General features: G+C 39.4%; 1 protein-coding gene across 2 annotated transcripts in view; it reads right to left on the reverse strand.

Annotated features, from left to right (window-relative positions):
- LOC114643509 (sodium/hydrogen exchanger 9) overlaps positions 1-20,811 on the reverse strand; it is a 518,850-nt gene that overhangs the window by 98,236 nt on the left and 399,803 nt on the right. For both annotated transcript variants that reach the window (XM_051922914.1, XM_051922913.1), the window contains exons 13-14: positions 9,845-9,893; positions 5,859-5,941 (exon numbers count right to left, since the gene is read on the reverse strand). In XM_051922914.1, the coding sequence (XP_051778874.1) occupies positions 5,859-5,941; positions 9,845-9,893 (132 nt within the window). The remainder of the gene's footprint in view (positions 1-5,858; positions 5,942-9,844; positions 9,894-20,811) is intronic.

A 20,811-nucleotide genomic window follows, 5' to 3' on the forward strand; every position in this document is an offset into this window, starting at 1 on the left:
TCTATGCACTTATCTGTTAATCAATACAAGACTTCCGTATTTTTTAATTTCTCTGGAACATTCTACAACAGTGTCTTGTCCTGACTCATCTTTCACTGAGGAGAGTCTTGATACTTAAAATGACAGAAACATACAACAAACTTTTGGCCCTACTAATGGGGGCATTTTATAAATTATCATAAGAAGTTAGCTATCCCACTTTCTCAAACACCACCTTTCATCTCTTGTTTTCCCAAGGTCACTTTTCAGAAAAATTCAGTCTTAATACTTTTGTGGCAAACAACCAGAACTGTCATTTGGCAGCTATTGTTTTCTAGGCATCCGCAGTCCTGGTCTCAGTTACATACAAAGGAACTAGTTTACTCAAATGAATGTCCATTCAGGTCACTTACAGGAGGAGTATTGTGTGGCCTGAAAAAATAACATTACAAGCTACCATCTGATGATATGAATATCGAATTCTACTTGTGCTGGCATGTGCATAACCATTCTGGGGCACTGTTCTGCCACCACTTACCTGCTATTTGGTTCCAGTTGTGCCTTCTAGGCAGGACAGCCCTTGAAAAAAATCTACAAAACAACTAGTAGTCAGTCAAAAGTACAAATAAAACTGTTAATAAATCATTTAAGAATGTGATCCCTTAAATTATACAAAAACATTATTTCAACAGTTTCATATAGCCCTTTTTCACTGTTGTCCTATCTATATAGTTTTCTTGCTAGGGTATGCTCTGGCCACTGGCAACCGTAAACTGGATTAAGTGGCTCTGAAAAGGGATAAAAGAATGAATGGATGGAATATAGAGCACAATGTAAATCTGAGCAATAAAAATACAAAAGCTCCATATGGAGTTTATATTGCCTACTTTCCAAGACCAATAAGTATTCAACAAAATACTCAGTGATACATAGCAGAGGATATTCTAAGTAAAAAGGGGTAGTAAAGGGATAAGAAAAGTAGTTTTTTTAATTACTTTACTACATAAACTTTATTTTGTGAGGCAATTTATAGCAGCAATTTATAGCTGAGGACAGTATGAAATTAAGTTGGCATAAGCTCACTAAACCTTTAGCTGAAATGAAAAATAGAAGACACTAGGGATCCTAAAGATGGAAAAGACCTGACAAAAAATCAAGAAATGACAGCAAATTGAGCACACGGATACTAAAATCAGAATTCACACAAAGTCCACATCGCTGCACTTTGTTTACTGTGTTTTTCACAGATCCTTGTCCTTACCGAACTAAAGAACTGTCAGGTTTCATAAGATTAATGAACAGAACTGCTGTTGGAAAACAAAACCAAATCAAGTCCATAATTAGAAGTGTGGAGAAGAGACAGAGAGGCAAAGAGGGCGAGAGAAAGAAAGAAGAAAGAAAGACACTGATGTAGAGGGAGTGAGCCACACATACAAATACAATATGACTAATCAACCAAACAACAAAATGGATCTGAAAATCAAAGCTGTGCCTGGAAATACATTAGTTTGCCTTAATGAACTGAGAGTCACTGTTTAGAATGCTACATTAACAAAAAAAAGAAAGACAAACACTATGATTAGCATATTTTAGATTAATGAAACACAGGTAAACAAAAAATCTGAGTAATAAAAAAAAAAAAAATCCCACACAGAGCTTTATATTGCCTACCTTCCCAACAGTAAAATACTGAGTGATAGACAGCAGAGGATATTCTAAGTAAAAAGAGGTGGTAATGTGACATGAACAATGTCAACGGTGAGATAATACTGGGGGGCCAGACAGGTAGTGTGGAATGGCAGAAAATCACACAAGGCACCATATCAAGATTAGTGCAAAAGGACATTGACAAGGTACCAAAACTATTCCTGAAGGTGGCTTGGTGGTAGCAGGGGGTCTCATGAAGGCTGAACAGGGATTATAATTTGTATTTCACTAAAACCCAGTCTTTTTAACAAAAGGCACCCTTAAGAAGGCAGAGAAGGGAACAACCTGAGGTTTCTGTGATCTAGTAAAGCCAAGGGTGGGTGTGCCATGCTGGATGGCGTCAGTGATTTTTGAACACCACCCTACCCAAGTATTGAGTATTTAAAGCCTAACTTTTACACAAAAGCTAATTCTGCCAGCTTACAGAAATATTTTCTTAATTATGTTTCTTGTTTCTGTCTTTTTGAGCTCAGTAGGAGGATTTAAAAATAGTCTTCAAGACAGACACCTTTGCAAGCCTCATTTTACCATCTTTCATTTAAAATCTCTTGTTATGGGGGCCATTCTGTTTAGTTTGTTTAAATGCTGTTGATCATAACAATTTAGCCAGTTGGAGCTATACTTACAGTGCACACAATTTGACAACTTGACTTTCAAGTAGTATAGCAGCATAATTAAGGAGCTGTCTCAAAACAAAGAGTCACAAGACACTGAATATATCCTTCTGTGGGAGAATTCATACCATGAAACATCTTTGATAAGCATTTTTGAAAAGGTTGACCATGAAGATCAGGAAAGAAGTGGGCCTAGTTAAGTAAGGAAAGGCGTAGCTAGACTACAATTCAGAAGACTGTGCGGCTTCAAGGAGCTGACTTTAAAGCTCATCTTCTGAGAAAAAAAAAAAGAATTAATAGAAGATTCTAATTAAACTCTTAAAACAACAGGTCAGAAAAGGAAGGAATTTGTACCGCGTTTGTTTGATATAAGTGTTGATGGGCCTTCCCTGATTCTGACGGAGATTACAATTAAAAAGGCCAGCTATGTTTGACGGACAGGGTGGTACTACAGTCAGGAAAAAGATCCTACTCTCAATGAAATAGAAGTGAAGAAGCTTTTGATGCATCACGTTGTGTTAGAAGAAAAGTTAGGAGCTTAACCTTTCTCATAAAGCAAAATGAAAGACAAAAAAGTAAAATTATTCCTCTCCAAATTAGCTGTGCTAATCTGGCACTGCTTAACTCCCTAAACCATTAGAGAAGGCAGCTTCAAAGCTGCTGCAAAGGACTTGCCTATTTATAAACACTGGACTCTTCTTCTGTTGGGTAACATCAGTACCAAAAACTGACAATCAGGTGGACTGGACAGAAATATGCTTTAATTTCAACGAAGCCCCATGCATAACACAATGATAAGAAGCTTGATAACTTAGTGAACCGTGCTGGGAAGTGGGTTGTGAAGGTCTCCTGGAGTCTGGGCGCATACATTATGAACATAAGAATATACAGCAAGGAAATTACAGTGGAGCGAGGGGGTTAACCATTCAGCTTATTCCTTGTGTTGTAGATTCTGCTATTATGGACATGGATTCCTACTCCCATAATAGTTTAAATGCAAATTCCTCAATCAGACCACTGCTAAACTACTGTCTGTATAACGAAAACCTACTGTAGATATCAAACCTCATTCCAATGACATGCAAAAGGACTTGACAAAGCACTGAAGAATTTTCTCACTAAAGTTTGCCAGAACAATAACAAATTAATGTGTCAATTAACAACACAAATTTATTATCTAATAAAAACAGCCACAATAATATTCATTTCATTTACTATTCTTTTTCTTCTTTTGCCTGCTCCCGTTAGAGGTTGCCACAGCGGATCATCTTCTTCCACATCTTTCTGTCCTTTGCATCTGGTTCTGTTACACCCATCACCTGCATGTCCTCTCACACCACATCCATAAACCTTCACTTAGGCCTTCCTCTTTTCCTCTTCCCTGGCAGCTCTATCCTTAGCATCCTTCTCCCAATATACCCAGCATCTCTCCTCTGCACATGTCCAAACCAACACAATCTCGCCTCTCTGACTTTGTCTCCCAACCGTCCAACTTGAGCTGACCCTCTAATGTACTCATTTCTAATCCTATCCATCCTCGTCACACCCAGTGCAAATCTTAGCATCTTTAACTCTGCTACCTCCAGCTCTGTCTCCTGTTTTCTGGTCAGTGCCACTGTCTCCAACCCATATAATAATACAGGAATTATTAATTGCCTTGCTACCATGGTAGACTACTGAAGATTTGATGGATAGATAATAAAGAAAATCAGAACATGGGTTAGATGAAATATTTAACTGGTGGACACTACCAGTATGCCCCTTCCAAGGTGATATGCTCTAAGCAATCATGTAACTCACCTAGGCCACTTTAGCTACTGTGCTGTGCTCTAGGCAACCACTAGTAGTGCCAATGGGCAACGTCAATATAAAAACGAGTGCAACTGTGGTTTAAAAGTAAGGGTAATTCTAATTTGGAAATTGATTAACTAAAATGTAGCATTCTGGGCTTTTATTTGACAAAAAAACAAGAACAAAACTCAAACGTACAATTATAGTCAGTTGAAGATTAAAGCTATTTTTATAATAATGCTTGTTTAGACTGGTAAAGTTAAGTATATGTGCTCCGGTTAAAATATTTCTAATCTGATGCTCTTAGAAATTGTGGCCAATCTGCTATTAACACAATACAAAGAGATTTGTCTTAGCAGGAATTTTCTTTAGTGTAACTAGCTATGATATGATCAAAGGAGAAAAGAGAAACAGAAAGCAGTGGCCTACCAGTTAATAGTGACTTATGCAACTGGAATAACCAAATGCATGTTAATGTTTTTCTTAAACCAGGGGCGGGATAAGTCAAAGAAAAGCATTCTAAAAATTACTCTTTAAAATGCTCATAAGTTCGGGTGACAGCACTTTTTTTTTTTGTTCCTTCTTTCTTTTTATTTTATTGATTTTTTTTTCTTTTTTCTAGTTTGACTATGAAATCTTTTGTTGTATAAGTTCAGCTTGATTGTATGCAGTGGTATTAAATGCTCATAAGATGCTGTTAAAATCTTCACTGTAATTGAACATCAGCAACACTGCTGATTGTTTAAATTACAATAGCACATTAATACCGAGATAAGATGCCCCCTCCCATTCATAATTGAATGACTTCAGTTTTTTATCACCAAGATAGATGTGTGCACATATACATTGAAATCGTGACGGGGAATGCTGCAAACTGGACAAAGGATCCTCCAACCTCATCATCCAAGAAAGGCACCTGGGCAATATGCAGTGTGGAATCTGTAATGCAACCAACCTATGACATGCTAGACGGCTTTATGGAAATGAAAGCAAGACACCAAAATCAGGCTAAACCATCTAGATTACCCACAACTTGTATTATTTTCATATTGGTTGAAGAATTTTCATTGGATATCCTTGTCTACATAGTACAGTATTATACCAAAAAAGATGCAGCTTTGCTGCTGAAATTTCAGACCAGTTTTTAAGATAAAAAAAAATGCAAATAATGATGTACGTATGCAGGTTCTGCAGCTCCTATTACTGGCTAAAATCTCAGCTCTTTAAAGCATGCTCTATAAAATAATCATGGACTTTTATTGATAACTACTTGTTCTGAAGTGAAAGTGAACTCCACCAACACAAACCCACACTGGACTGGTGATTTGTGGGGGTAAAGGGAAGTTACTGCCAGATCAAGGTTAAGAATCTCTGTCTTAGAACTATACCCAGATAAAGATGTGTCTACCTACAGCAAAGAATTATCCAACCACCATAAGACAAAACCAGCCATTATAATGGCATCATTCTGTTCACCAACTGTGCTTCCAAAAAAGTATGGAATCCACTGTGAAAAAAGGGGGAAAGCCCAAAAGTAAAAGCCAGATGTGACTTTTGTCGAATCCATCGGCAGGTTCACAAGAATGCAGTGAGGCATGCTAGGAGGTAACAAAGACCATTCAGCACAAACAAAAGAGAGCTCAAAACTCCTTATAGCTTAATGTCATAAAGCACATTTTCCCACAGCAGATTCACCAGAGTGATTTGGATGAAGTCACAAAGTTAAAAACAATTTAATTATGGTGGTTTGAATTATGAAAAGGATACTTGTGATCAAAGGTGTACCACATACTGAAGAGCCATGCACTTTCTGCTTGTGTCACACTTGTCCCCAAATCCCCGGTGGCTGCCTGTAAAAGAAAACAAAGGAATATTATAGCCTGAAGGTCTGACAATGTTACAGAAAAGAACTCAATGCAGCAAATGACACCTGGTCACCATCATTGTCAGGTTTGCTTAAACACTTCCTTAACAGCAAAAAACAACAGGCTCAAGCTGGAAATGTGAAGTCGTGATTTATTTTATTTGGTAAGGAAAGCCCTACTGCAAGGACCACACTGTAGGACACCTTCACAACCAGACCAGGAACTTAAAGGAAACACAAAAATATGTCTCAGAATGCTTCGGCCAACTGCATAATCACACTGGAAGTGTTTAAGGCCACGATGGATGGACTATGTGAATATGTTTTCCAATATGTTGCCAATAGGAAAAGTTTACATAAAAAGTTTGCTGCTTTCATTCTATTTTATTTTAAGATCCTAAGGCATGGATTTGCTTTCAGATTATCTATAGCTAATAGGCCATAGATACAGATATTTCAGTGGGAAAGATAACCTTAAAAGTGGGTGAACTACAGATACAAAAAGAGTTTTACCCTTTTTAAACTGAAACAAGTATGATTTGAAAATACCACCAAGTACTGAATAACTGCTTTGGGGAATTATTTTTTTTCTCTTGTCTTTTCCCAAAGAACAGCTGAATTAAAGCGTGCTTGGAAGCTTAACTCTCTACATTAAAACGACATAGTCTTCATCTTTGGCTTCCATTCTTAAACACATGAAACGGAGGCGGATTACACTTCTAATTGCTAAGGATGGGGCCCCAGGATTTACCTTTTTAATCCACTTGCATTAACAGCAAAGATGTATGGTACACCAAGTGAGGGGGAACAGAACTGAGAAAGCTGGCATTGCTTACAGTCAGACACAGTCCATTCCCATTCACTAAGCCCTAAATCGATTACAAAAAAATAAAGCATCTGAGCTTACTGTTGATGGAGTGCTGAAAACTGCTAACTTGATGTTAATTAGTTCCTTGAAATGATTTTCAGTGTGCCTCATTATAGATTGATCAAATGAAAAAACTGCTGTTCATCCTTGTGATTTATTCAGAATAGCATGGGTGCAAAAGACAGGTAAATGCTGCTGCCTCACAGCTCCATGAGACTGGCTTCCACTCCTGGCCTGGTCTGTAAGAGCATTACTGTAAATTGTGTGGCTTCCCTATTGCATCCCAAAGATGTGCACATTTGGTTGATGGATGAATAGATTGTTCCAATGGTGTGCTGTGAAAAATTGAAACCGAAAATGGAAACACCAACACAAACAATCACACAAAATGGCTGCTCTCATAATGCTACAAAGTGGCATTGAAATGGTGTCCCCGAAAAATATTATAAAATCAACAAATTGTATAAAATATGGAATCACATTTGTGCAGTCCCAACAATCTAAATCACTGCTACACTGGAAATAATAATGCTCATAATATGATACTCTAGGTTTATTTTTATTTTAAAACGTTATTAATGTTTTGCCAAAGAATTGATATTTAGTGGCTATATGCCACCAACAAACTACACATTTGGTGAGCTAAAGGTATTACAGAGTCATTTATGACTATGGCATCTATGTCTTCCAAATGCACCTTGTTCTACCAAAGAGACTCTGATGACGTTTAACCTGTGTAGAAGGAGAACAGGCATCCTGGCCTGATCTGAGGCTGTCCCATTACACAGTCGGGAGGCCAGCATGACAATGTAAACAGATTTGCCAGGAGGGCAGAGAAATGAATTTGGACCTGGCCGGAATGTTTCAATAAATAGACAAATGGAAGCTGAGATTAGGGTGCTGTTTCATCCTCCATACACCAGGTGGCAGTGATCCTCATGCAGGAATCTAGTTGGGACAATTGCAGGGTCGCTTGGGAGGTGAAGTTCAGAAACCCAGCTCTGCGGGAGTACCTATGGGCCAACAGAGGGTGCTGTTGGGGTAGGACCACCCTACTTTCTTCATGGCGCAGAAGTGCTTCCCAGAAGATATAGCATGACACCAGAAGCATTCCTGGGTCCTGCTTAAAAAGGAGTCCGCTGCCACACATGGACAAGTCAGAGTTGGGAGGCAGTGGGCAACACTTAGTAGAGGAAAAGAGGAGGACAAATTGCTAGTTATTATGAAATTTATTGTGATTTTGTGGCAGATTGTTGGAGAGAAGAAGTGCCTTGTGAATAAATATAATTTATTTTATTCATATAACGTCTGGCGTATTACTGTGTCTTGGGTTTGGTGTTCTCTGGCACCCCCTGACACAGTCTTTTATTTCTTTCTCTTGTACTTTCTTTGGTTGTAGATTTTTTTTTCCATTATTCAAACATAAAGAAAGGGTTGGCGTTTGCAATGTTGTTGTTGAAAATATACAGATGGAGAGCCAAATCTTAGAACTCAGAAAATCTTCTGTATGTATACATTACGGGCTTCTAAAAGCTCCTGGTATCAATCGACCTTAGTGGAGTCACTTAAATTAAGATTAAATTAAGCCATGGCTATGTTTAAAGAAATTATTTAAATACCAGGGGATGACAAAATAATGGAAACATCTAGTACTAGTATCTAGTATATTCAAAGTAATGACTTAATAAGAGCATGGTCACCATTCGCCTTCAGAACAGCTTTGGTGCTTCTTACAATGCTGACATACAAATCCTGAACCAAGTATAGTTGCATACTAAATCATTCATCCAAAAGAAATGCCTCAAATTATTTGAGTGATGAAGGAGAAATTGACTTTGCACTCTGAGCTTGAGAACCTTCCATAAAGGTTCCATGATGCATAGAATTGGTGATTGGGGAGGCCATGGAAGTTATTTGAGTTTAACCTAGTGCTGACTAAAAGGTATGCATTATTGCCCTGGAATAACAGAACAATATGATGGAACAGTGTTTGCATCATATAATGTACCTGATCTGGTTAAACAGTCTCATATTTGTTAGCTTTTATTACCACATAAAGTAATTAATAGATCTTATGACTGAAGATGGCTGCCCTCACCATATTCAACAACTGGATCTTAAGCTTCTTCTTTCTTGCAGTGTTAAAGAAAACTCATCAGACCATACTAATTGTTTTTTTTTTTTTTACTGAAGGAAGTTCCATGTTTAGATATTTTTATGTAAGGCTTAGAATATAAGATTTTTTTTTTCCAAATGGGAGACCTGCCACAAATCCCAGCTTTGCGATGCTCATGACACTAACAGTTTTTGTTGAGACTGGGCCACAAAGGTGTGATCCAATACTGTGGTAAAGTTTTGAGGATGTACTTCTGTGGCATTTAGCAAAACTCACATAAAGGGTCCTTCTAGCCTTGTCTGTGACTTTCAACTTGGGAGGGCCATTTCTCTTACCAAGTTGTTTGTCCATGATATTGTATTTCGTCATTATTTCTTAAGGCCATAACCCTAGACTCATGAAATAATTTCACAGTTTTTGTGACTGAAGCCCTTGCAATTAGTGCATTGACTATTTGGCCTCTTTGGAGCTCTGTTACAGTAGTTGTCCCATGTTGCTTTGAAAACTCACATATTCAAGTGCTAATTTTCAGACCTCTTTCATAGCTGACACACATTGCTAATTGGCAGTCGACCTAATATGACTCACCTTTCGCAGCTGCATATATAATTGTAATGTAAAGTTAAACTCCTCTTTCATGTGCTGTTTCCATTATTTTCTCTACCTCCTGCATAAAGGCCAACAGCCTCAGGTGGTCACCAAGCAATCATTGTTGCAGTGTAATAGCAAATGAGAGGTATGGCCAAGGGTTTACTCATTGATACAGCATAACAATTTTGCTGGGACTGGCACTTCGTTAGGCACTAAGACACTATGTTGCCACAGGTTTCCAAAGCAGTGTGGTATTGTGGTAAAGTTAATGAAAAATCTGAAGTTCAGTTCAAAATTTGCTATGTGTATATTACCTGATTGTCTACTTCTCTTTTCATTTCTTCATCAGGATCAACACCAACCCTGGAAAGAATTAAAATAAGTAAATGTGACATTTGCTCTAGAGCAGCAGCAGAGAAAGTGACAGGCTGAAAGATTGATAACAGAAAATCCCTGCTTTTCAAGTTCAAGTTTATTGTCACATGTACAGAATACAGTGACATTACTTGTTTCACCAAGGTGAAATTTACAATCTGGTGGAAACATGATGTGACCTCTCCTCTAACATTATTCCACCATCTCCCCTACACCACTGTTCAAACTTTCAAAGATCAAAGAGTCCTCAGACCAGGGAATGATTTTTTGGGGCACACTTGCACTGAAAGTCAAAAGTAAAGTGAAGAAAATATTCATGAATGATATGTGAGAATAATTAATGGTATCAAAATATTCACATGTCTGCCTTAAGTCTCAGATGAAGGGATTTAAATACAGAGGCAGGAAATGTGAGAGCCTGTAAAAGGTGAGATTAACACAATTATTATCTTTTTATGAACTAGTGATCTTATCTAAAGCTTCAGAAGTGGATGACTCATCTATTTAATTAATAAGTGTCTCAGAACCAAAGGCTTTATTACCTATTTAATGTAACTCTGCGGTGGATGAAATAAAGATGGAGAAGTATTCATCAGTGATAGCTGGGCCAGGCTTTCAGAAATGGCAGACAAATAAAGACATTTCTCATGAACAAAACACTGACAGTTTATCATGTAACGCTGAGTGGTGCTTGTCAGTGTCAATGCAGTAGACTTTTGTGCTTTTCTGTCATTTTTTTGGGTAGCTCACTGCCATTAAAGAAGGGCAAGTGACTGTGGCACACAGCTGGTGCTGAAGCTGTTAACCTGAATGTTGGAAAGTCAGCTCACACTGTTGGTGACTCAGTGCTGATGCCACCCCCAGGCTGATGCAACTTGTCAGCACTTTTACAGTTCTCTGCAAACTGGCAGATACATTTTTGAGCAAAATCTGGAAGTTGCATGTAAAAAAGAAGTATAAAGCAAAACAAAACTGAAGCCCAATATAAAAGACTATAATCGAGGGTCAAAGCCAAAAGAACACGCGAGAAAAAAGCAAAAACATAAACTTTAAATACTTTGGAGATTTGGTATCTGCAGGTTGGATAAGGCTTTGCACTTGTCATCCTTTTATCCCATTGAGTCAATTATACATGACTTCTGACCTAAGTGGCCTGACCTAGCAATGCTGGAAGTGGACCTAACAAATGAAATAAACACTTGTTGGCCATAAAGGACTCAAAATCACACCAAATGGTGACAGTTACAACATCATTGGTCAACAAGAAACTCAATAAAGCTATAGACTGAGCCACTAATTTTCAGGACTCATGGAAGGCAAAATGTGTTTTGCATTGGTTTTGTGTCACTCATGTGTCTTTGACCAAAAAGAGCCCACATTTAGCTTCATTTTCACATTACCAATAGGGCCTGGTGAGGTTTTTTAACAAAATACTGTATATTAGGCTGCTTTCATAGTTTCCTTCTTTGTTGCTCGTAAAACGTTGGGTGATTCAGCAGCACATCTTGTATATAAGAAATTTTATACATCTGCTGATTGTGACAATATCTACTGGACAAATCAGCTAGTTGTTCAAGTGAGTCCTACAGCTCAACCAAAACACAGTAGTTCTTGTTTTTATACAATATTGAACACAAAATACTGTGGCTGTATGCAGAGAAACAAAACAGCACAAGGCTAAGGTGAATGGCAGAGCTGAACAGGTCAACAAAATCAACACATGACAAATAATATGGAGACAAACAAAGCTCAGTACATAAAGGAATTGTCCATTAGGCCTCAGCTACCTGACCACACAGCGCCTCTGCTGGCAAAAACCTTCTAGGTGTCATGAAATTTTTTATTATATCTGTGGACTTTTTAGATAGGTATTTCTTGTTGTTTGTTTATTTTGGCTTTGTGACAGACACTTCATTACAGCCCCATTTTATACTTAAGCATTGCACCACCACTGTTTACAATGGTAGCATGCAGCAGCTGGTATCCTAGTGTTAGATCTTTCTGGTAAAAACACATTTAATGGTAGGGCTGGTTAGGGCTAAGAAACTTAACAGAGTATTGGAATTTTAGCTTCATATCTTTTTTGACTAGGATTTTGCTTTGTGTTATTGGTTTTTGGTCTCACAGTTTAGCCGTCTCCTCAGGTATTTCAATTTCTCACCTGTCCTCACTTACAAATTTGCCTTTGCCTATAACTGCCTCAATCCTCTCGTCGTTAATTACCATCAATCAAAACTTATCTCTAAACATCTTCCTCCTTCCAGGTGCTTATAACACTAGGCAAGTGTTCAAGGCTGCAGAGTGACATGTGAAGCAACAGAATGGGTCATTCTTTATGGTCAGGTTATAATGCTGAAAAATTCTCCACCTCCTGTGAAGCTGGTTCATGTTGGTAACAAGAGGTTGCTTGGGCTTTATTTAGCACTGAAAGAGAAGTCAAGCAAAATCATATCTTTCATTGCCTAACTGAGCAGCTTACAACATGCAAGCTTTCGAGGCAACAATTTGCCTGAAGAAGGGGCCTGAGCCCTTTTTGCTTGACTTCTCATTGCATCCATATTGGCTAACACGATACAACATCCTACTATTTTAGCACTCAAACAAAGAAAGACACAAAAAATAAGAAACTGAATACCCTAAAAGACTATTTGCATATCATCCATTTTCCTAACCCACTAATCAGAGCAGTGTTGCATTTCAACTGTTAATTAATTCAGTGGCATAATGGCTGGAGCCTGTTACAGTACAATGAGGTCATTCTTAGGCCAGATTTATACTTCACGCGACGCGACGCATGCTGCAGAGTACGCTCCTGCTACGCAAGCGTTGTACTGTTTCTACTTGCGCGCGTACTTCACGTAAATCTGGAGGAATCCACCTGGTGGCAGTGTGAGATATTATCACGGGGAGAACAGGTTCAGCTTCGTTGTGTTGTGAATTGCCTTGAACACCCATTAAATTCTGATGACACCTTACCGCAATATCTCTGAAAAGGATGTTTAATGATTAAATCCATCAATCCAGGGATTTGTCCATTTTAGCTAGCATTGGGCATGAGGTAGAAACAATCCCTGGACGAGGCATCAGCTCATCGCAAGTTGAATACAAGCACACACATACACGCTGACGTCATTTTAGTGTCACCAAATCTGCATATCTTTGGAAGGAAACCGGAGCACACTGTGGAAACCCAGCAGGAAAACATGTAAACTCCAGGCAGAGAATATCAGCGATGTGACTCCCTGCGGGACAGCAGTGCACCATGTCACCCCCATTTATGTCATTATTAACAGTATTCATTATTTAAACGAAATTACCAATCTGTAAAATGTAACATACATACTTCAATGCATTTCATCATGAAAGTGATATCAAGTATAAATCTAAGGATTCTAAATGTGCAGAGAGTTGGAATATCATACATTTAATGTGCTTAGTGTGGCGATCTATTGCTGTTTGCCACTGCTGTCAGTACTGGAGGAAGCCCTAGAAAAAAAAGACGGCACAGAAGACGGTATGTGAGACTTTTAAAATGTATCGTGTTATTATGATCGGGAATATGCAACGCTTGAATATAAAAGCACCATGAATGCATCTGTATGTTGGCATTTTGCTTCACCACATCAAACCATTCATCAAACATTGAAGCGCGCACATTGATCGCGTAGGATCCTCAAAGCGGCTTTCTATCACATGTAGATAGTAAACAGAGACTCTGACGTCACATTCCAACTTTTAGCACACTGTGCCCCCCCCCCCCCCAACCCGACTTTATGCTGGTACTGCAACTTGCGCACGCGTCGTGTTAATTTCTGAGGACCTGCTCAGAGGATGCATCAAATGAATGCTGGGAACGCGTGGCAGCCATGAGGCAGGCGCGTACGCGTTTTGAGCGTGAAGTATAAACGAGCCCTTATGCTGCAACTTTCATGGTCTACACCCATCCTTTGGTATCTATATATATAATTCACTAAGCCAGAAGACAAGTAGCCAACCAATGGAAAGCACGCCGGAAGGGGCATGGATTCACTAAACCGCCGACAAGTAAGACGCCAATGGCGCATGCAGGAAGGAGCCATGCCCACCAACTCTTAGACCATTGGATACGACGAAAAAATCACAGTCACGCCCACCAACTCGGACGCGACCCTCGAAAAACATGCCGTCATTTCTGTTTGTCTGTGCCACAGTCCACTTGCAGCTCTGAGCCATGTTGACTTTTCATTAGTCAACCTCAGTGGAATCTTGGTTCACACAGAGGCAGTGCCAGAGAGAGACAGAGGCACACACAGGCAGCACGACAGAGAGAGCCGCGCGCACACACAGGCAGCGACAGAGGCACACACAGAGGCAGCGCCAGAGAGACAGAGACATACACAGGCAGCGCGAGAGAGAGACGCGCACACACACAGAGGCAACGCCAGAGAGAGAGACAAGCGCACACACAGGCAGCGCGCGAGAGAGAGCCACGCACACACACAGAGGCAGCGAGAGAGAGACGCGCACACACACAGAGGCAGCGCCAGAGAGACAGAGACATACACAGGCAGCGCGAGAGAGAGCCGCGCAATCCTTTAAAACTGAAGTTAAAACACAATGAAGGAAGCTGTCTTTAAAAACCAATAAGCCCTGTGCCTCTTTTTCATTAGCGTCTCACCTGCTTCAGGCCCTGCAACAGTCGAGACGCTCTCTCTGCAGCTGACCTTCTCTGTGCCTGACTCTACTACTGTCAGTCGCCTGATTAAAAATGGCCTTTTGAAGGTGAGCTATGGACCCGCTATACCACAGGAACACATTGCCTTCGAGCCTGCTCTCGCTCACTCTTAACGTACCGGCTTTCTCTCTCTCCTCACTCGCTCGCTCACACACTGCACAGGGGAGAAATGCCCGAAGCACGAGACCGGAAACCGTTTCAGCCACACTTCCACGCCCCTCGCTACACTGTGAGTGCGATGATTATTTATTTAAAAATGGGGTTTGAAGGGGAGCTGTGGACCCGCTATACCACAGGATCACCTGTGACATTGCCTTCACATTGTTTTCCTTTTATTTATAATCCTGTTGAGCAGATCAGACACCCAGGCAAATAACACTGAATAATCAATAGCTGCAACTACTTTGCCCGCCCCCACTCCTCACCTGAGTTGGTTTCGTCTCTGTTCAGCAGTGTTTGCCAAACTCGGTCCTGGTGAACCCCTGTGGCTGCAGGGTTTTGTTCCAACCAGATTCCTAATCATTAATGCCGGTGAAACTCATCCGGGATAAGTCGCTTTTTCAAACGCAGCCGTGTAGCAGATTAGTCTAGCAAGATGTAATAATCCAAGATGAATGCGTGCCCTCGCGCTGAGTGAAAAGCCAATATATATTGAGTCTACAAAACATGATCAGCAAGTCTTTGATAGGCTGCAACAAAATGATGAAAGAACGGGCGCATTTTTTTCACACAAGCTGAGTGGGTGGGTGTTAGTTAGTTAATTAGCAACTCGAAGGATTTCAAGATATAATATACACAAGAGGTAACACTGCAAAAGCGGCCCAAACCAGAAAAGACAGCTGGCAAAAAGTGGCTGACAAATTAAACGCGTGTGCATTGTACTTACTGAAAGCAGCGTTATGGATTTTCCAAATGTTCATTTTTTTCCCTCTGCTTAAAAAACATTGAAAAAGCGGCGCGGATTGGTTTGCAGTAAGTAAAACAGTTTGTTTGTCGCGGATAATTTGCTATCCACACAGGCAGGAACCGGGAAGCGAACCCACAATCTTCCACTGTCTCCTTACTGCAAAGCATCCGTACTACTACAGCGCCACAAGGCAGTTAAAGAATGCACCGGGCCACATGTTCATTTTTTCCCCTGTGCTTAAAAGACATTAAAAAACTGTTTCTCAACTGTGACTCCGGAACAACTCAGTACGCGAAAAGCGGCCAGAATCGCAAACAACAATGAAAACTCTACGTGACTCACAGGTAGTGATGGGCCGCTCGATACTCAGGTTTCGACACTGTGTCGAGCTTTCGAAGCACTGCAGATTTTAATACTTGATCGAATAATGACATCTGTGATTTAAGGATTTCACATTTTCTTTCTCAAATGTGCTTACCTATATCATGGCAAAGTATAGGTATAAACCTTTATTTTCTGTCTACTCCGTTTTAATTAAGACAGACCAAAGAAAACATTTAAGGCTATTAAATGTGATCTCAAGAAAAGATCAGGGTTAATTATAATACTAATAACAGGAGCGATTATAATGATACAGTGCAAAAGTAAATACTAATTGAAAGAGCCGGGAATGCATGAGGTGAGGCGTCTTATTTTGTTTAACTCTTGCTATCGTATAGTGCATTCTGCCTGTCGGCGTTAGTTATATTTATATTTTTTAGACATCAGACACTAGAAGCTGCTGACGAACCCTTCTCTTCGTTGTCAGTCTGTAGCTGCGAAAAAATAAAAGCAATACGACTTTTAACAGACGTCATTGAAGTGTATCATAAGTTTCTGTAACGTTAATGAAAATGGCCAGGAGGTGTCACGAGAGAGGTGAGTGTCAAATGCTTCGAAGCTTCGATACGATTTCCGACACAATTGCTTCAAACGTGTTGATGCTTCGCGAGGCTTCACCCCGCCCATCACTACTCACAGGTTACTGAACGAGAAATCAGCAGACTAGCATGATGGATAGGGAGTAATGGGCGTCCTTCCCCTCTCCTCCGGATTTTTCAAATGTTAATTTTTTCCCTGTGCTTAAAAATCATTAAAAAAGCGGCCTGATTATGCGGCGTATGGTACGCCGCGGGTTGGCTAGTGTACTATAATACAAGGTATTTATCACACACAAAATGACTCGTTTTGGATAAACCAGGATTTGTTTCTCTGTCAATAGATTCACAACAAAAACAAAGCAGCACAATGTACGTACCAAGAACTGTAAAAAGAACTAGTGCCCCCCCATTTTTCAAGGTCTACACATCTAGAAATTTTATGTTAATAATAATAATAGTAATAATAATTAATAATATCTTCATACTTGGGTTACAAAGCATTCTGGCAGTTTGGCAGTGAAACACAATGTACTAGCTCAGGTCAGGGCAGCCTGCTCGATGCAGAATATTGGCAAGCATGACTTCAAATTAAAATGCTGTCAATGCCAAAGATTACCACTACCATATTTAGGCTACATGGCATATTCTATCAGAGCTCTGAATTTTTTCTCACATTGTATCAGGGCAAAAATGTTTTTCTTTCAATCTTATTTTTTATATTGTTACTAACCATACAGTACATAAACTAGTGTTTCTCAACCATAGGGACGTGACCCACTTTGGGGTGTGGGCTGTGGGTTCTGTTGTTAATAATGGTAGTGGGTTGCGCGGTGTGTCGAGACAGGTTGCTACTCCAATGATTTTGATTGATTTCCCCATTTTGAAGATCCTGCTGGAATCACCAAGGGGACTCCCCCCACTCTGACGATTGCACTGGAACCACCAAGGAGGAGGCATCTCTCTTGATCTGATTGGAGGTTGTGAGGACATTTACATGGGAAAAAGTGGGTCGACGCACCAAAAAAGTAAAGAAATACTGACATAAACTGTGCTTAAACTGTGATTCATTTTCTCTTTTCAACTTTTCACACAGGGTTACATATCTTCATCTATCATTTATTAAAATCAGAGGAAGTGCTACTGGTGATTAATATTTAAAATGGTTATATTTATAATCTTCACAATTCATTAGTATTGATCTGATATTTGTCTCATTTTGCATAAAACATTTTAAATTGTTACTGGGAGTAGTAGTATTAATTGAGAAATACAATAGCTGCAGCACTGAATGTATTGAAATATGCTATAAAAATAGCTGACTTATGGATTGCCTGTGAGAACATGTCTACTAAGAACACTCCAAAAGCACCACATAATCTGAAGATATAGTCACTGTGTTCACAGTAGATAATACAGTCAAAATATTGTTCTGCAAATAAAAGATTGTCTTTGAAGGTCTGTTAATCTGTAACATTTGCTGGCACTGTTGAGCTACTGTATCTCACAAACCGATCACAGTGTTTATTAAATTTTCAAAATTGGGTTTATAATGTGCATTGCTGTTCTGGTACAAAATGTGGTAATATTCAGCAAAAGCAGCTACATTTAGGATCACCCAGCGTTCTTTCATTTTGCTTAAAAACAATATAATATTAAACTACTTACAAACCTAAAATAATAACACAAACTATTAAAATGTTACTTTGACCACATTATTTCTTTTTAAATACCTCAATAAAAAGTGAAGCATGATTAACCCAATTGCTGGCTACCCTGGCTCATGGAGACAGGCTTGTCCCAATCACTCTCTACGTCAATGTGCAATCTCTGAGGGGACTTCCATTTCCTACTATAGTCCAAGTGGTTTAGGATGATGTGAAGGAATATGCCCTGCGACAGATCATTTACGGTTGGTTTTTGACTTATACTAGGTGGTGCTAGATACACTCTAGGTTGTGCTTCTTCTTGGTTCTTTGACTCTCACCTTTACTGGTGTCCAGGTCTTTGTGCAGGACTTACCACCATTTAGTGGACCCTGTGTTTCCACAATGGCATTTGTAGAGCCTTTCATACCGCTATTGTAGTTCTGGCTTTCTTTCAGAAAATGTGTGCAGGACTTTAGGTCACTCTCTTTCAGCCATCTGGTGCTGCTAACCCCTGGTAACCTTTTGCCAGCTGGGCATCCCATTAAAACTGATTTTAATGTCACTACCTGCTCTATAATGAAGCTGACAAAGAATGCAGCCCAACAAGTTAGACATGAAATTACTGATTTGAAAGTTACAGTGAGCTTATAGAACTACACAAAATGAAGATGAATTTATTGATTATAACAATGTTAATTTTATTCATGAAATGCAATGTGAAAAGTGCTATATTAAATATGTGTTGATTAAAAATAATGTTATTTTCATAATTACTTTTCCAAAAAGGAAGAGACATTATAAAGCACAACCTTATTCTGCATTAAGCAAACCAAGTAGCACAAATGCTGTTGGATTCCATCCATCTAACCATTTTATTTATCACTGCTGGTCTTATCATTTCCTAGCAATAACATTGGGATTTACAGGAACAGATAGCATTCTTTAAAACAAAATGCTGCAAACAATAAAATCCTGAATCAGAGTATTTAAACGATATAAAACACTTAAAGTGGTTTCTGACATTCATTGGCCTTTTTTTAATTAAAAAATGAGATCAGAGCTTCTCTGAAAGCTGACCACAAAATGGTTGATTTAAATGGTCCATCCTCTGCATCAGACAAGAAGCTTCTTAGTGTTTTCACTTCTCTGGCAGAATACATGGAGGAAAGAAATAGTAGCACATTCAATTTAAGTGGATTCAAATATTCCATTGCTGTGAACCCCCAGGCTGATGTTGTGCCTCTCAGGGTTGTTAGGAGCTGCAGCCTAATCCCAGAAGTACAAGGTAGGAACCATTCATGGACTGGACACCAGCAATAATCTGCGGTTTGTGATTTTCTTGGAAGAAAGGGAGTTGGATATGTTTCAAAAAGTGTGTGAGGTTACTCAGCAGAACAAGATGACTGAGAGGGGAGGCAGCCAAGGCGTTGAGCGACTTCTCGTGCAAATGGGCACAGGAAAGAGATAAACTTATGTTTAAAATTTTAAGAAACTTGGGCCTTGCTAAAAAATGAGGCTGCTATTCACATAGTTGGAAAGGAGGTCAAGTATTGTGAAAGAAACTCAGCAGCACAAAAAAAAGAAATAATGAAGAAAGCAATAGTTTGATAATAATATTGCCCAGAGCGTCATATAAAGGGCTTGACCTATAATTGCTGTGTTTCAACCTCACTTTGTACTTATAAAGACATTTCTGAACAACAGAATGACAGCAGTTCATGTGCAGATCAGTAGATGGCATGCACTTAATCTGGACATAAAACAACAGGAAGACGTTTGTACATAGTTCAGCACAAGTAAAATGGAAGATGGCCCACATTACCCGGCTTCCAGTTATCGAGCACATTTTACATAATGACTGTAGTTGCTAATTCTCATTGTCTTAAGGATGTGAAATACAGGATGAAGAATCGCAGAAGATGTTAGATAACATGACAACCTCATAACTTCTCAGAACAGTTTCAAATTTCCAAAGTACTGTAAGCATGCTGCATTTTCATAGCCATATGACACACTGCCTGATAGGGCTAGTAGCTGTGCAAATAGTTTCCAGGTATTGCAAGTTCAGCCACAGCCTTGATCTCACTTTTTTTCTTATATCCGTTCTGTTGTGGTACGACAAACACAAAACAGTCAATTCACTCTCTCATTTTCATCGCCCAAAACACCTTCTTTTCTTCTGGCTGCATTCTCTGTATTGCACTTTTGGTTGAGCACTCATTGGTGGTCAACTCTCGCACATACATAAGCCTACCTCTTCGACTTAAGACAAAATCCATTTGATTTGGTTGAGGCAAGTTGAGAACTGGTCTGAGTGAGTTGCAGGACTTGTCAAACTACATGACTAGCAGTCACAAGTTCACATCTCAACTGTCCCTGACTCACTGAAATTACATAAATAATGTCTGAGACTGAAAATTGCTGGAAAAGTTGTGTGGGGTGATGGGGGATTAAGGGGGTTAAAACACAATGAAAAAGATCAACAAAAATGAAAGAACAAGCCTATGTTGATAAACAGAGTTAGGCTTCTCAGCTATGGAGCCTCGGTCATGCAGTGGTTAGCACTGCTACCCTACAACTCCAAGGATTATGATTCAATTTTGATCCCATTACAGCCTGAACAGATGTACTCACTGCTGATGAAGACTATAAAGTTGAAAAATTTAATCTCTAACCTCCCTCCTTATTTTCTGTCAGTGTGGGAATAACCTTTTATTTT

The sequence above is a fragment of the Erpetoichthys calabaricus genome, chromosome 2 (genome assembly GCF_900747795.2).
Source record: "Erpetoichthys calabaricus chromosome 2, fErpCal1.3, whole genome shotgun sequence".
In the NCBI taxonomy this organism is placed as follows: domain Eukaryota; kingdom Metazoa; phylum Chordata; class Cladistia; order Polypteriformes; family Polypteridae; genus Erpetoichthys; species Erpetoichthys calabaricus.